Source organism: Gobio gobio (assembly GCF_949357685.1).
Source record: "Gobio gobio genome assembly, chromosome: 4".
NCBI lineage: Eukaryota > Metazoa > Chordata > Actinopteri > Cypriniformes > Gobionidae > Gobio > Gobio gobio.
In genome coordinates this window covers 41,456,956-41,474,791 of record NC_137100.1, presented here as the reverse complement: position 1 = coordinate 41,474,791, position 17,836 = coordinate 41,456,956, and the positions used below count along the sequence as shown (strand labels likewise).

General features: G+C 38.4%; 1 protein-coding gene across 1 annotated transcript in view; it reads right to left on the bottom strand.

The window, feature by feature from the left end:
- pkn3 (protein kinase N3) overlaps positions 1-17,836 on the bottom strand; it is a 23,379-nt gene extending 5,543 nt beyond the window's left edge. The window contains exons 1-13 of the mRNA XM_079814306.1: positions 17,514-17,836; positions 16,015-16,291; positions 14,179-14,333; positions 11,955-12,084; positions 10,887-11,038; positions 3,619-3,835; positions 2,798-2,980; positions 2,444-2,553; positions 1,088-1,231; positions 843-918; positions 447-615; positions 239-341; positions 74-147 (exon numbers count right to left, since the gene is read on the bottom strand). Of these exons, the coding sequence (XP_079670432.1) occupies positions 74-147; positions 239-341; positions 447-615; positions 843-918; positions 1,088-1,231; positions 2,444-2,553; positions 2,798-2,980; positions 3,619-3,835; positions 10,887-11,038; positions 11,955-12,084; positions 14,179-14,333; positions 16,015-16,291; positions 17,514-17,534 (1,811 nt within the window). The 5' untranslated portion in view covers positions 17,535-17,836. The remainder of the gene's footprint in view (positions 1-73; positions 148-238; positions 342-446; positions 616-842; positions 919-1,087; positions 1,232-2,443; positions 2,554-2,797; positions 2,981-3,618; positions 3,836-10,886; positions 11,039-11,954; positions 12,085-14,178; positions 14,334-16,014; positions 16,292-17,513) is intronic.

The window sequence follows — 17,836 nt, the reverse complement described above, 5'->3', positions numbered from 1 at the left end:
AGGGATCTTCCAAAACCCGTTATCTTGGATATAAGCAATAATGATAGCACTTATAAATAACATATCGACTTACTGAGGAGTAGGTTGGGATACAGGCCTGCTTTTGAGAACTTTCTGATCCTCAGAGGAATTCACTCTGGTAGAAGTCTGGGAAACACATCCCAAAACACAATTACGACTTTAACCAGAGCAATATAGAACTACAAAGTAAAAGCAAGTGTTTGTCCACAAGACACACCCCAAAAAGTGATTCGTCAGTTGTAGGGTTCTTTGCCAAGTGGAGGCGCGGGGGCTTGGTGGGACGCTCCTCGCTGAAATTCAGTTTAACAACTGCTGATTCACTGTGATATAAAGAAAGAGAATGACTTTTCATACTGATTAAGACATATTTTCCTCAAACAAATCTGACTCGACCAAAACCCCAGGGACACCTGTCCATGTCTCACCCAGAGGAAGGGGGCGTGGACACAGATGGCGGGGATGTGGGTTCAGAGCCGGGCAGTGGAGGGCTCAGGGCGGTGACGGTGCTGTTGCAGGGGGGCAGCACGCTCATCATTAGACGCCCCCAAGTGGCAAAGTTCATATTCATCTGCGCTGCCCGCAGGAAATTTTTCCCTGAAAGAAGCATTAAATCAGCTATTTGATATACAAATAAAATATTATCCTGAAACATTATTCTTAAACACAGCACTGCATATGCATTTCATGTTAATAGTTCTAAAATGTCACTTTATAATTTTGAAGCATTCAAGTGATTATGAGAAAGATTATGACAATCACTTATGAGTACCAGACCCCCTGGGAGAAGGACAACACTGGAGAAAATGTGACGTCAAGCACACCTTTTTCTTTTGGGAAAATCCGTTTCTGTCGTTGTAGTTTAGGATGCCGCTCAATGACAGGATTGCTGAATCTCACCTGAAACCAAACTGCACTATTAATAGTTGACTATATGCATTAGGTTAACGCATTAAGCTCTGCAGAACGTCCTAAACTAAATACATAGCAGCTCTAAATTGTACCACACTCGGCTCTATTTTGTAGCACGATTTAGCACTAGGATGAAGGTGTTAAGAGGTGCTCTCACCTCCGTGAACAGCGTGCCCTGTGGCTCTAGATAAAGACACATGCCGTGCCGCTGGTTGTCTAGGAAATCTTCTAAACGCAGGAACTTCACGGCACACAGGGACCTCCAGTCTCGCCAGTACACTGCAATCTCCAGCTCCCGAGACTAGCGGTCGAAGGTCATGTAAGAGGCAGAAAAAAAAACACATACACACATACTCAGATAATCAACTGTAGTTGTAGTTCTTGCTTCTTTACACCTCATAATGGTCCTTACATTGACTTTCCATTCGAAAGATTTGTCTCATGCTCACCAGGGCTGCATTTATTTGATTAAATGTCACTTTTGATCAATTTAATACATGCTGAATAAAAGAATAAAACTTTGGAATGGTAGTGTATGTCCACTGACATGGTAAAATAAAGTTTCTGCCAATTACAACTGATTAAAACTGATACATGCCTTTTAAGGATTGTACTATTAATAAAAAGCAGCTTGAGCTGAGTTTTCTTTTTTTATTTGTGCCACTGAGATACATCAAAATGTGCATTCTGAGAAGTCAGAAAAACATAACTTAAGGCTGTTTTATACTTCTGCGTCGGACATGCGGCGTAGCCTCTACGCCATGGGCTACGCATTGATTTTCATTTATACTTCTGCGTCCTTGTCCGCGTCGACATGCAGTTACACGTGCAGAGGGAGCATGTGAGCCCCTGAGGGAGGGGTTCAGGCAGACCAATCACAGCGCTTGCGGTCCGCGTAGAATTGACGCGTTGTTACATTTTTGGAGGGGTGCACGTCAGGGTACGTCGTAGGCTACGGGTGCAGCACACAGCCTACGACGTAGCTACGGCGTACACTCGACGCAGAAGTATAAATTGGGCTTTAGTGTCTAAGACAATCAAAACCTCATATACAGGTACAGTATTCATCAAACTTTGGAAAGAAAAACTGCAACAGTAATCAGAAATGATGAAATAAGTTCTCATTTTCCACTGGTACAGCTGAATCAGCGTGGAGAAAGCTGAGGCTGACTTGGCCAGTATTCAGGCTGAGTGTCCAAAGGGTGAGCAAAAGATTACAGTAATGTTGCGGGATTGGTTTGGATTACTCTGGAGGCGGCTGATTGCACTCTGGGAGTAAAGCTGTGTTAATGAAGGTGAGGAAAAGCCTTCAGCCAATGCCATCACAGGCACTGTCACATAAAACAGATGTGGCAAGTGTTGCCTGGGATGACTGACAGTTATAAATTGCAAGCTGTAAAAGCACATGAGATGTTGATATCCATTAAGGGTGAGCTCCTGATCTGAATTCAAAACTCTTATTTATTTACTAGATACGTCTATTAAATATGCAGTAGAATTTGTTGGCACTGACCCGTTCGAGTTCAATGCTAAAGCTTTGATTCCAGGCCTCCTTACTCAGCGCCCGCCAATTTGTGCGACCAACTATCTTGTTATCCACCTTCAATACAGCACTGATCTCAGCTGAGAGAAAACACATAAAAAGAAGGAAAACAATTAAAGAAGCATTTTACTGGAGAAAAATACTTACATCATTCATTAAAGAATTAAGTAATTTGATTTCTAATGACTAAGTGAAAAAAAGTCCATTCAGTCTATTTTAGACTCATTGGACAAGATAGGAAAATACAGATTCCTTCTGTCACTCTCCACAGTGAGACAGATTACTGTGAAATCCATTATACACTGCGACCCCTGAGAGACTCACATGAGAGCTCGTCAGTCTTGGTGGTCTTGCCGTTGGTGCTGCGGGTGGAGAGACCGGTTCTCATCCTTAGTGATTTGGACTCAGAGGGACTTCCAGGGACAGAGGACATGTTGCTTACCCGACAGCGGCCTGGAACTGACTCCAGCAGGTCCTGACAACCCATCAGCCTGACCTCCAGTCGCCCTGAAAACACATGCATGCAGGTTTTACACAATACAATACAGGAGCCATACGTATGACACAAAAACAACCTGCACAAAAACAAAGATTAACACACATTCAACTTTCATTGCCTCTATACTTTGCACAATGATACCAATCAGAGGTGTAAATATGAATATAAAATGTGATACAAGCCCTATGGCAAATATAATTATGCGTAAGTGGGTAATAACGAGCCATGTCAGACTGAGTAAAGTGACCAGTACAGTTAAACAAGTCTCTTATGCTCACCAAGGCTGAATTTATTTTATTAAAAATACAGTAGCAGCAATATTGTGAAATATTACAATTTTGAATAACCGTTTTCTACTATAATGCATTTTAAAATAAAATGTTCCTGTAATGACAGCTGAATTTTCAGCATCATTACTCCAGTCTTCAGTGTCATATAATCCTTTGACACATGACAGTCTTTACTGTCAATTTAATGCATCCTTACTGAATAAAAATCTTTTTCTCTTTTCAAATATCCTGTTGCATAACTATTCATCACCTGCAGGAGGGCCTTCTGGCCAAAAACTCATCGTCGCATCAGAACTATATTTATCTTGACATCTTAACACCCTAACCTTCCGGCTAACTTTCAACGGTGTCAATACCTGTCAGACTGGCCGGTTTGAAGAGTGAAGAGGATGCTGAAGACGAAGAGCGCAGGCGATCTCTATGCAAGCCAACAACAGGCGAGGACCCAACTGTCAGCTCCTCTTTAATGGCAGCTCGTTTGGGATGGTCATGTGGAAGTTCTCCAAGCCGCTGCTCCAGAGAAACACGTAAAAGGTCCAGTTTCTGAGAGGACTCCTGCAAACGGGCCTGAGCCTGGACATAGAAAAACATGTTCAAAAATACAAAAGAGGCTCAGAGCTAACAGATGTGATATACAGTACATTTATGAATGACAGTAGAGTAAAACAAGGCCACTGACAGAATATACAATATGTGTTATATTTCCTATATCGGAAATGTAATCCAAATGCAGTCTGAATTAAACTCTAAAACTGGCATTTTTAAAGTTATGACAAGTGATGCACTATATATCGGCAGATATAGGTTAATTTTTTAGTTATCGTTATCGGCCCAATAGGAAAATTAGGCCGATATATTAAAGCCAATAAATAATGTATTATTCCCTTCACTTCAGATGCGCACGGTTTGCCATGATTGTTTTGAATTGCTTGAAATATGATTGGAATCCCCTTGAAAAGGAAAATAGGTGTACAGTGCAAATCTCATATAGGCTACATAAAATGATATTGGGTCACATCAAGTGTCACTATGAATACCACATTAAGAGTTACTTCCGTTACTGTAAATCTTTATATTTGCATGATTCTGCATGCACGCCGGTAAGTGTCAGTCTAAGTAAGTGTAATATTGGTCAGCGTACGACAGTTGAGGAAGATCCATGGGTGGAGTATTTGTTATTAGTTTGATATTGATCTAAATAAATATAGATAGGCCTATAATTTAATACGTGGTTCTCATATGGTCTTAATATTTCTTAATTTTATGGAATTATTTAATAAGAAAAAAAAAGAATTTACAGTGTGAACATGCATTTCTTCGTGGACTACATCCAGATTAATATAGTATCTACATACCTAAATTACTGCATTGTGAAGAGCCAATGTCAAGGTCCAGCACACTTCTGAATGGTTGGGGCCAATTTTCATAATGCATTTCGGAATGGTAGGTCACTTTATAATGGTTTACGGCATTTTCTCTAATACTAGTTTACAATTATATGAAATACCTGATTGGTAAGTGTCAATTTGTGATGGCACATTCCCCTGCTGGTCGGTACCACTTTAATTAGAACATTTCACTCTTAGTTGTGGCCACCAGAAATATCTTTTATTCCAAATGACACAGATGAACTGTCAATCCTATGCAAATAGGGGGAAAAAACGTGTGGAGTTATCAAAACAACTGTGTATTTACAAAATGTATTTAAATACATTGTACAAATTATAAAAAATAAACATATAATAATAAATATAAATACATACAACGAGTAACAAGGCAGATATTAAACATACGGAGAAGCCTAATGGTTGTAAAAATAAAGTCCGGGATAAACCCTATGTTTGAAAGCAACGTATTATTAATTAAATATCGTTCTGCCATTAAGTGTGAATGTTACACCATTTACATAATGCTCAGGCAGACAGTGGCATGTGTCATGCCTCACTAGGTTATTGGAGGTGCCACAACATAAGGCGACATGCTCTGCAACAATGTCATTGGCACTTGATGCAATCCATCGGCACGTCACAAGTTTTAATGGCACATGCCAATGACAACCAGATGTGCCACTAAGCCCAATGGACTTCTAAAATCAAATTTGGATTGTTTATATGCAAGTTATATACGTTTTTCGCATTGTTTAGGCATTATTTATGTGAGGCAATACACACGCACGCACGCACGCACACACACATATATAATAAATGTATGTTATTTCTTCACAGACATGAAAAAATTGTTGAATAAAGTCGTTATTTTTGTTTGGTTTTTTTGCACAAAGTATTCTCGTTGCTTCATAAAATTAAGGTTGAACCACTGGAGTGGCATTGACTATTTTAACAATGTTTTTACTACCTTTCTGGACCTTGAAAATGGTAATTAAATAGCTGTCTATGGAGGGGTCAGAGAGCTCTCGGATTTCATCAAAGATATCTTCATTTGAGTTCTGAAGATGAACGACGGTCTTACAGGTTTGGAATGACATGAGGGCGAGTAATTAATAACAGAATTTTCATTTTTGGGTGAACTATCCCTTTAAGGACTCTTACACTGGTTCAAACTAGGCTATAGTACTGTATGTGTTTGATTTATGTTAAAGTGCTTCGGACATGTCTTTAAATCATGAGACTTTTGTTTTTGTAATCAGGCTCACAAATATAAAATGTTTAAATTAGATTTATTAGTCAATATAACGGTGATTGGTTTTCAAATATAAAGAATTATCATTAAGTTTTCATATTAGTGCATCCCAGTTATGACTGGACAGGAAAGGATTGTATTCTGTTTTAATACAAGTTAAGTGATTGTAAATACTTCTAAAATGGTCTTGTAAACGGCCTTCTAAAATGCAGTGTAAATCTGAAGAAAAAAAAAAAAGATTAGTGAGGCCATTTCAGCAGCAGGTTATCTCTGAGCAACGTTAGAGCGCAAATTTCTCACTTTATCACTCACAGGAGACGGTCTTGTCTGTCTTAATGACAAATCATGTGCTGGGTGTGCTGCTTCAAGGTCAAACATGCATGGCTGAGCAACACTGCATGTACAAGCTCAATTCTCAAGAGTGAATAAAAATACTTCCAAAAACCACTTCCAGGTCTATCACTGTTACTAATTCACACGCATAGATGTTAGCCAATAGATCTCATTATTTAAAGGGCTCCATTATGCTTTTTTGTATATTGCCTTTTTTGTTCGGGTTGTCGTCAACATATCAAGAAGATGCACTGCGAAAGCAAATAATTTTTGCATGCACTTCCAAAGGATGAGGATTCAGACTCGAATTGATACTGTAAAACCAACTCCATCGTTACTGTTCTCATCACTGTGTACAAGTGTTAAGAAAACCTCTGAAGCTGTAATTCAGATATGGTAATGGCCGCTTCGTTTTCCGAACTATTCTATAATTGGAAGACCAATCGAAGCGCATGCACACTAAAAGCTTGACACACAACACGAGTACTGAACAAAGATCGCTTTTGAGTCTTATTGTGCTTAAACCAGGGGTGTCAAACATACGGCCCGCAGGCTGAATAAGGCCCACAAAAGGTGTCCAATCTGGCCCGGAGGATGATTTGAAATATTAAAAAAAATAGAGCTGCACTAGTCCACCGGCAACGGCCATAAATCCGAACGTTTTTAATTTTTTTTTACATTTTGGCTAATCTCTACTCCAGACTTGCAAACAAACTGCTTTGTAATATTTCCAAACAAATGAAATTACATTTTGGTAAATGATTGCAAAGTCTGTAAACAGGACATTAACACAGGCACACGCTGAATACAGACGCAAAGAGGAGAACAGATGTGCCAGCAAAGAAAATACTGTACCAGGCACAAGCTCACTGTTCGCGAAATCTAGGAAGAAATATATAAATATTCAATTGGGGTTTATATGAATGCATCTCGGAAAAGAACTGACTGTCTTCTGAAAATTGATGATGATGACGACATTTTATTTTCCTCTTATGTATATGTCGGTACTTCCACCTACGACATGGCCATGACCTTTCCGACGTGATGGCGTCATACGTTGTGAAGAAGCAGAACACCGAAGTCGAGCATTTGTGCTTAAAAAGTATATAAATGTTTTTTTTTTTTTTTGGCTAGTTCACCCAAAAATGAAAATTCTGTCATTAATTACTTACCCTCATGTCGTTCGACACCTGTAAGACCTTTGTTCATCTTCGGAACACAAATGAAGATATTTTTGTTGAAAACCGATGGCTCAGAAAGGCCTCCATTGGCAGCAATGTAATTTGCACTCACAAGACCCATAAAAGGTACTAAAGACGTCGTTACAAAGTCCATCTCACTACAGTGGTTCTACAATAATTTTATGAAGCGACGCGAATAGTTTTTGTCCAAAAAAAAAAAAACGACTTTATTCAACAGGTGCTTGTCTTCCGTCTAGGCCTCAGATGTGAACTCACGAAACACCATGACGCATGCGCGAGAATAGAGCCAGCGTTCTGACACATGACCCGGAAGCGAGGAGCTTTGTTTACAAGCAGAGGAAGACGCGCCGTATCTAAGCTGTTGAATTCTACATTGATCGTGCTTTAGGTCTTGGCGTAGTGGTCAAAATGAGGCTAAAGTGTGCATTTTCTGGATGCCTGAACGCCGGCTCTACGTCATATTCACACGCGTGCGTCGTGGTGCTTTGTGAGTTAACATCAGAGGCCTAGACGGAAGACAAGCACCTGTTGAATAAAGTCGTTTTTTTTTTTTTTTTTTTGCGCACAAAAACTATTCTCGTCGCTTCATAAAATTATTGTACAACCACTGTAGTGAGATGGACTGTGTAACAACGTCTTTAGTACCTTTTATGGGTCTTGTGAGTGCAAATTACATTGCTGCCAATGGAGGCCTTTCTGAGCCATCGGATTTCAACTAAAATATCTTCATTTGTGTTCCGAAGATGAACAAAGGTCTTACGGGTGTCGAACGACATTAGGGCAAGTAATTAATGACAGAATTTTCCTTTTTGGGTGAACTAACCCTTAAAGTGAAATGTAAACCGTTCGGATATGTGTCAGTATATTATGATACTCGTGTGTATCCGTATCAAGCCTGTAGCACTCCTCTCAGAAACTGAAACCTCCAGGCCTCGATCGCCCCCAGGTGGTTGGTCCCAGTGTAGCTCATAACACCCGCCCCTCCATGTTTTCTAATGGACGCGAGACAAACTAAACAATCAAATTACACTTCAAATAATTTTTTCCAAAAGTTGGTTTCTGTCATTGTAGGCAGTTTTTTTTCACGATGATTTCATTTCAAGTGTTCGTTTTTTAAATAAGTTTAGTTTTGGTTAGTTATTTTATGCTATAAAAACGATTGAGACGATTGACAGCTTCTCTGAGTGAAGTTGTCACTGAGGCACTAACAAACTTTTTTCTGGATTTTTGGGAGGAGATTGGAGCTTTAGCTTTAATTTCTATATTCCCATAACTGTTTATTTCACACCAACATAATGAATTGTTCTGCATCTGCGAGAGTGTGGGCGGGCTTTTGATATCGCTGCTATACTTCCTGCTCTCTACTGCGCAGACTCCGGTCCCGAGATCACTACTGCGCAGACTCGGTCCCAAATCTGTGCAAGATGTCAGCGTCATATTCAGACCTCCGGAGGCTTCAGTTACTTCAGCGGAAGCCAATCCACATTTTTCCACACGGTCTATGATCAGTATATTAGATCTGTGTATGAGGTCTTAAAGTGACAGCAGCCTAATATACTGCTGCTGTCACTTTAAGATCTAATGTACAAATCTAATATACTGATACGAGTATACATACGAGTATTATAATATACTGACATGCATCCCAATTGACACCTAATGCACAGATCTTTTAAAAAACTTGTTTTTTACCTTATTGCACTAACAGTTACATTAATTAACCATAGAAACTTCAGAATCATTTGCAAGGAAACTAGAAAAAAAATCCACACTGGTCTTTAAAAACTGCATTTGTTTTTACAGCGAAAAGATTTTATTAGATTTTTTAAATGTTTTACTAAATATTTTTTATTAGTGATGCAACGATTTTGATTTTATTCATTAGTCATTAATGTAAATCAAACAACAAAAGACAAAGAAAAATCACTCACTGCTCTTGACTGAATAACTTCAGTAGCATTAATAAGAATCAGTGTAATTGTGGGCGATATGACCAAAATTTATATCACAATATGAATAATTTTATTTTTACGATAACAATATAGATCACAATATAGTTATTTTTGCTTTAAATAAGGTTATGATATAAGCAAAAAAACGAATACTAGCCTAAGTTAAAAAAAAAAACAACGACACAAAAGAAATCGACCAACCTGAAAAACTTCAAGCACTAGAAAAAAGAAATACTACATAAATTGTTAAAAGCAAATCAAATGTATTTAACACTTTTATAAGTCTCCACTGTGTAAATTAAATATACATAAATTCTTATTAAAGTTACAAAAGTGATTATGTCAAGAGCAGCAAGAGATTCTCTTTTTTTGTTGTTTGATTAACATTAATAACGACATCAGGTAAATTTGGATGCTGTCACTTTAAGACCGACTGCATGGATCCAATATACTCGTGCATTTTCTCTCAACTGTTTACGTTCATTCAAGACATAAATGACTGTTTACTTGCAAAGACATGGTCACTTTGAATCACAAGTATGCGTTTTTAGCCATTGAAGCCCAATTAAGCAGCAAAAAGCACTCAGTTCAGTTCTCACGCGCTTTATGAACATCAGCTTCATGCGTCTCAGACAGCGCTGAGAAACAGTCTCTCTGACAGATAGCGAATAGCGATAGCGAAATCAGTTGACTTTTTCTGCTTACTGCGCTTCAGCGGTTAAAAAAAAAAAAATCACTTGTTTTGAAACCGCAATACCTTAAAACGCATGCAAGCAATAAGCTTTCATAACTGCGTAGCACAGCAACGTCACGTGAGCATAACCACGATAGAGACGATAGTCCTAAATCTCTACCGGTTGACACATTTCTACTAGTTAATCGGGTCTACTGGTATATCGCCCACCCCTAAATTGGTGTACATTTAATTAATACACTGACCTCTATGTAGTGTTTTATTTTTTACATTTGTTGTCATTCTTTTAACTTTGTAAGGCTAAATTAGGGAAATAAGTTTGGCTGTATTGTTCAGTGACTTGCAAATTAGTTGAGAAAGAATATTGAATAGAATACATTAATAAATTAAATAATAAATAAATTAATAAATTAATTAAAATAATACATTAAAAAGATTAGTGATAAGATTGTGGATTGTGATGCTGCCTTAAAAAAAAAAAAACATTATATGATTTTTTGCCATAGTGCCAACCCCTAACTTTAATGTTTTGGCTTTTTTCATACAATAAAAGCCAATGAGCTCCAATGGGTTTTTAGTTCCCAACATTCTACAAAATATATTCTTTTTATATTTTTTTATTCCACAGAAGAAGAAAGTCATACAGGTTTGGAACCACATGGGGGAGAGTAAATGACAGAATTATAATTTTTGGGTGTAGCATCACTTTATCTGTTGTTCCCTGACAGTCAGTGCATTCAGAATGAGTCATGCATGCATGTTGGTTTCTGCACTGTTACATCAAGTCCAATATATACAATTACCTCTGCTAGAGCACGTCGGTCCTGCACTTTGCGTACTCCAAGCTGCTTGACCACATTTTTGGCACCTTCTGCCACGGCTGCCTCAATCCTCAGATGGTGCCTGAGCTCCTCCACTCGCAGCTCAAGTGGACTAATAGTTTCAGAGGGGCGACCTGCACACACACACACACACACACACACAATAATAATAATTATTATTATAAATAATAAATGTTTATTGTTAAATAGATATTTAATAAAAGGTTATTTTAGCACAAAAACCAAGCATTTAATTTAAAATGTGCATTGAAAGTAACAATTAATTTCTATATAAAATATGAGTAAAAAAAATAGGTTAACATATTCTAATCCGGTCTGTTTTATGCACCAAGCAACATCAAATCAACTAGAAGGGAGTATCACAACACAACAAAAATATATCACCCTCTGTATAATCAACAGTGTCAGCATATATTAAAAAGGGAAACATTGATTTCAGTCATGTCATGCCATTAGCTTCCAATGCATCTGGTGGTGAATGCTAGCTACTACCTGATAAAGTATTCAAATACTGTGAAAGGAATGAAAACTGTCCACAATGAAAACCACACCCAAAGTCAATACTGAAAGGGTTACCCCAATGCAAAGTTGACATTTAAGCTTAAATTCAAAATATATTAATATGTCCTGGGAAAAATAGATCCAATTCTTTCAAAGCAACTCATCTAATAAGATGGGTGATTGCTGCTGTATTGCTAATGTCAAGGCTGTAATGTCTGTCTGACTACTTGTTGCAGCAAAGATTTGGCTCAACACAACCGGTTTCCTTTTTGATTATTATTTTGAGAATTTGGTTTGAAAGTTTAAAAGGTCAATGTCATTGTAAAAAAAAACTTGCGACCCTTGTGCAATATACTTTGGGAAACTCTGCCATAGACTATGATTTTGTTCATCCTGAAAACTATATATTGTGTATATATTAGTGCTGTATATTGGCAATGTCCTATAAGGATTTTTATTTTTATTTTCTATCCGTAATAATCATAATTTCATACATGTATTCTTTACGGATTGAAAATGTTAGCTTACCCTCTGGCTGTGTGGTCTCCCGCTCTCCTTCTCTGGCCTGGGTGACTTTGACAATCTGCATGCGGAGCAGCTCGATTTTCGTCTTGCTATCCTGCAGCATCTGCTGGGCTGTGGACAACATCTTCCGATCCTGGGGAGTGAAAAGAGAAACAATAGATCAATAGATAAATCTTGCAACTGCATAAAACCCCCCCCAAAAAACAATAAAAACACTGTCAGAACATAAATAGTCAGGGACTACAAAGACAGACATATGTAGAAATCCAAGATCCAAGATAAACATCATGTTTCCCACACATTTTGACCAATTAAATGTCATGATTTTTTCCCATGACTTTTCCAGTATATTATCATTATAATGCTCAATAAAAAAAAAAGAGATTTCTGGGGCAGTTTTCCCCATTTCTGTCAGGTACCAATTCTAGAAATAGAGAAATAATATATTTATTTTACGAATATTATTAAATAAACATTTTAAATAACAATGTTTCCAAAAACACAGTATGGCCAATTAATATATATCCCTTTCAAGCCAATGAGATACTTTAAAGTAGAATATAACGGTAAAATGCGTATTATTCACTATAGAAATGTATGACTTTTACAGAATCAAAAATGTCCTGATATTTCCAGAGAAATAAAGGTTTTCCATGACCATGGGAGCCCTGTAATATGCAGACACAACAACCATTCATATGTCCCAAAGCACTGTAAACACTGGTGCTATCAAAACATTATTCTGTTTGTTCGAACGTCCCAACCAGCCTGACACAGAAACAAAAGGGGAGTGTTTTAGAAACCAGCCAGTCATTTTTGCCGTTCCATTTGATGACATTATCAGCAGAAAAACCACACACTAGAGCTTTAAGCTGAGCTTCTCCAATATGAGAAATTCCCATGAAGACCAACAGGCCAAAAGTGCAGCAGTCTTCATTAAACTCTTCTCTTACTCATCATGAGAAGCAGCCAGGTGTACACCACACCCAAAACATGCTCAAAGATCAAACACTGACTGTGCAATTTTCACCCCAGAGCTTTTGGAGCCGTGATGTTAGAGTCATAATAGCGCAACAGAGCTATATAGCCTGAAATGCAGCAGCTACATTATACAAATGAATGAGAAACACTCACTGATTGCGATGCCCAACACAGCCTCGTAAAAGACCCAGTGTAAACAATGTTGCAACATGAAACATGTGACCTTTTCTGAAACCAGCAGAAAAGACCCATTCAAGAGATAAAGGAAGAATGAAACCATACCGTCCATAGCGCTCTCCCCCTCTCAATGCAGCTCAAGAGGTCATCGGTCATGTTTTGTGAACTTTCAGATGGTTGTTTGACATCCCCTTGCTCTTCCTTGACCCCCATCAGACGTTCCCTCCTGATGTGTTTTTCTCTCCATCCTCAAAACTGCTCATGTCAGTTTATCCTGTATAGCAGACACTGAGCCTCACACACAGCTGATCAAGGACCAGTATTCGAGAAGCCACTCCATTCTTTCTTCTTATTGTTCTACTGTCCTTGCATCTCGCTTGCTCACTCTTTACTCCTCCTCCCTCCCCTTTTTACATTTTTTCTTTCTGCCTCTCTCACACTCTCTCTCCCTCTCTCTCTCTCCGTTTACAGATTTCCTTCCACAGGAGTTAGCCACCTCTAACTGCTGCTGCTGCTGCTGCCGTGCCCTGCCTGGCCCAAACACGAATGCTTCGGCATTGGTCGGCACAAAGTCACATGGGCTGCTGCTGTCGCCAGGCCTAGGACCGGAGAAACAGAATCAGTACCAGCAAGCTCTTCCATTTCAGGCTGAAAGAGAGGATGTTTTAGTGTGCGACGGTGAGTGTCTGAGCGTGTGTGTGAGATCAAGGCTCAGTACTCAAGCTGTCTGAATCCAGCACAGACATAAATCACAGAGCTGCCAGCACACAGTGTTCTCAGCCAGACGCCGCAGCATTATTGGAGCCCTGTCTGATAGAAACGCACAGACTCAAAGAATAAGTGGCAAATACACTCACGGCTAGCTAGAGGTCATGGGACTATCACTCTAAAAGGGTTATAAAGAATGGGGGCGGGGACTTGGGACCTCCATTCTGTGCATATTATCATATTTCATAGCATTTTGGCAGTAAACCAAACTGATTTAAATACACACAGAGGAGTGGAGGGCGGGTTAATCATCTCCAAGATGCACAGGAGATAAAAAGGGGCTGTGAGGGGAAATCCTCACCTTGACAGAACTGTTGGTGTAAGTCTGGATGATGTTCTCAGCTCCTTGTTTTACTTTGAGCTCCATGGTAAGCTGTTTTTTCAAAGTACGGACACGGCTGCCCAAGGGTGATGTGACCTCTTCCCAGTGGCAAGGATCTGGAGAGGTGGCATCAACTGAGAAAACAAGAGTTTTCATAGATGTATTATATAATAAAAAGCAAATGAGACAAAGGCCAAAAGTTCTGCACTTTATAAAGACAGAACTGCAATTAGGTTATCTATTTTCCTGATATTTAAAAATGGTTTAAAGGGGTTTACAGATTAAAAGGCTGTGTGGGTTTTTTTTTTTTTTTTTTTACTCATTCAGCAAGGACACATTAAATTGATAAAAATAGTATTGACAATGACAGTAAAGATATTTATACTGCAAAAAAGATTTCTATTTCAAATACATTTGTATTCATCCAAGAACCTTGAAAAAAAATGTATCACGGTTTCTACAAAAATATTAAGCAGCACAATTGTTTTCAACATATATTGATAACAAGAATGTTCTTCCTTTGAGGGAAAAAAAAATCCTTTGCTGATGTTGGCAAGGAAGGCCATTATGAACAAATGGGTTGGAGATAGCCCTCCATTATATAGGGATTGGCTAGCTAGTAGCTATGATAAAGGATCTTATATCTTTAGAAAAACTTATGGGCAAACTTACATAATTTAATAAATGTGGAAAGAGCCATTGAAATCTCTTGGGATAAGTGAACATCACAGCATGTACCCATAACAGGACAATTATAGTATAAATATAGGTTTCATTAGTTAACATGAGCTAATATTGAACTGCACTTCTACAGCATTTATTAATCTTTGTTAATTTCAACATTTACTAATACTTTATTAAAATCTTGTTAACATTAGTTAATGCACTATGACTTAACATGAACAAACCAAGAACAGCTGTATTTTTATTAACTACGTTAACAAAGATTAAGGGGGTCTCTAATGCTATTTCATGCATTCTGCCTCATTTACACGGTTAAAGAGTTTGATGCTCAAAAAAAAATCTAAAAATGAGTTGGACATATGACTTATTTCTGTGTATTTCTGCGTATTTCTGTGCCAAACACTCCTTCCGGATTCGAACAAGTTTTGGAAAGTTTTTTTCGAGTATAGCCATGCATTAGGTCAAAATGGGTGGAATTCCTTGTATGGGCAGTATGAGCACGGATGAGCGAGAGCGCACCCATCAACGTGCTTCGTTCGGGTTATCGTTTTAGACCATGAAATCGTCAATGTCACTAAAGAAGTGTGTTTCTGGTTGTGCGGGAAAGATAACCTTGTTCAGCTTCCCAAATAACCCAGCGTTAAACAGTGGATGCAGTTTGTTTTCCCGGTTTGTGTGCAACACGCTGGCTGTTTTTGATTGATGTGGTCATGGTTAAAATATACATTTAAAAAAAAACTTTAAATGCAGAACTTTAATGCTTTATATAATGTAAACGAATGAGTTATCAAAAAAATTCACCCCTCTCACAGTTGTCATGAAGGGCAAAATTAGCCGTATAGACCAAAACCAGAATTTGGTCTACCAGGCTGTAAACATGTTTATTTCTGCTGTAAAGTTGGGCATTTTAACATGGGGCTCAATGAGATTCTGCTGCCTTTTAGAGCCTGTCCTTAGCGGCCAGTCGATGAATTGCAGTTTAAGTCACTTCGGTATTGGCTTGGTGGAAACCTAATCAGTTCAATCTACTACATTTAAAAACAAATATACCAAATATATAAAAAATTAAAATATCAATTATCAAAACTCACTATATAATGTCAAAGCACGATCACACCCTCCAGCTCTCACCTGTCACAGTCTCTTTCTGTGTGGCCATAGCACGTGCATTCAACTCCTGGAGCTCCCAGTGGAGCTGCTCGAGCTTGCGGCTGGAGGCTCTAAGCTGACCGTCCACATCGGCAGCACTCTTGCGGTTGGTCACCGCCCGTCTCAGTCGCTCAGCCGCCTCTTTGATCTTCAGTTCCCGTTGGATCTCCTGCCGGAGAAGGGCAATCGCATCCTCTACACGCTGCTGGAACTCAGGGTCCATGAGGTCACCTTCAGCCAGACCCCGCAGACAGCTGCTCTGTGGTGTTCAAGTGACATTGAAAAAAAAGAAGTAAATATATTTTATAAAAAAAAGGTCAACATGCTTGTTAGTTTATGGCAGCAGTTTTGATAAAACATATTGAATTCTGCATATCAGTTCAAGTAAGGCAAACATCTGAGATGCTTTTTAAAAGGTTAAGTAAACATACAATTTCACTATACAAACCAAATAATCCATTATATGTGAATGTGATATTATTGATATTTTGATAAAGTGGACGTACTATGAGCAAGTTAGGATAGGGTGAAATAAGGTCACTGATATAAGCTAAATGTGCAAAGCTACTGAAGGAGTTACACCATAAAGGCAGATACACACATCTCAGAAATATTCGCAGACACTTACATATTTATTTTTGCAGTGGTTGGAAAGATCTAATTGAAAGGAGGAAAACCTACATTTTTCTACATAATAGTAATGCCTATTTTCTGAACAAGCTATTCAAACTGCATACACATAGAGGGCAGTGTTTCACACATTCTTACAGTCTTATTATAACACCATTAAGAATCAATCGAATCAATTTACAAAATACATACACATATATGATGTAGTTCTAAATTAATGATAGGACTAATTAACAAACTGTCCAGTAGAGTTGGTGTAATACATCAATCGGGACTTTCCTAACAGCAGAGAAGCTGGAAAACCCACATTTCAAAATAAAGAGACTGTCATTAACCACTGACACAAAATAACCCTTGCAACTATTTTAAAATGTCACAAAAGACTTAATAGTGACTAGTTTCTTTCAACACATAACTTCAGTTACATTTAAGCCTCTAGAAGGACACAAGAGGAAGCCATGTCCTGTCAAACTCGTCTAACCTGAAAATCTTTTGAGATATTTAATTGTCTGGACAGTCTAAATCTGCCATATAAAGCACCAAAACAGAAGGAGGTTGTCTAATTGTTTTCTATATCAGATATTTTTTTATTTTATACTAGTTTCGCTATTTATAAAAATGCTTGTGGGTGTCTTGTAATTCGGTTGAATTACTGAATCAAAAACATTGGGACTCACCCACAAGTGACTTAAGGTAAACATGAGCGTCTGAACGTTAACGACCTGACTGCTTTTGTATGACTTAGTTGATCTTCAAACAGTACGTTACTTATCCTGTTTTTTGTTGTTGTTGTTTTTCCCACGTAACCGTATCAGTAAGGCTGTATGAAATATATCTAATGTGCTTCTTACCTGTAGCGTCACGCCCGACATTGTGAAGGAGGAAAGAGAGTCCGACGCAGGCAGACACTGATGCTCAGTCAGACTAACCGAATCTTCGCTCGAGCTCTGGGCTCTGGCTCTGGCTCACGCGGCGCCTGATTGAGTGACACTAGAAACCATATCCAGACTTCCAAATGAATCCGAGAGCTCAAACGAAAAAGACATTCAAAGAAAATAAAAAGTTTTGTGCTGTTGTGTGATGGAAGAAGATACAGGTGGCTGACTGTCAGCTAGGAGGCTAGACGGCTCTCGAATTACAGGTTGTTGTTTTTTATGGAAGTTGCATTGCTTTC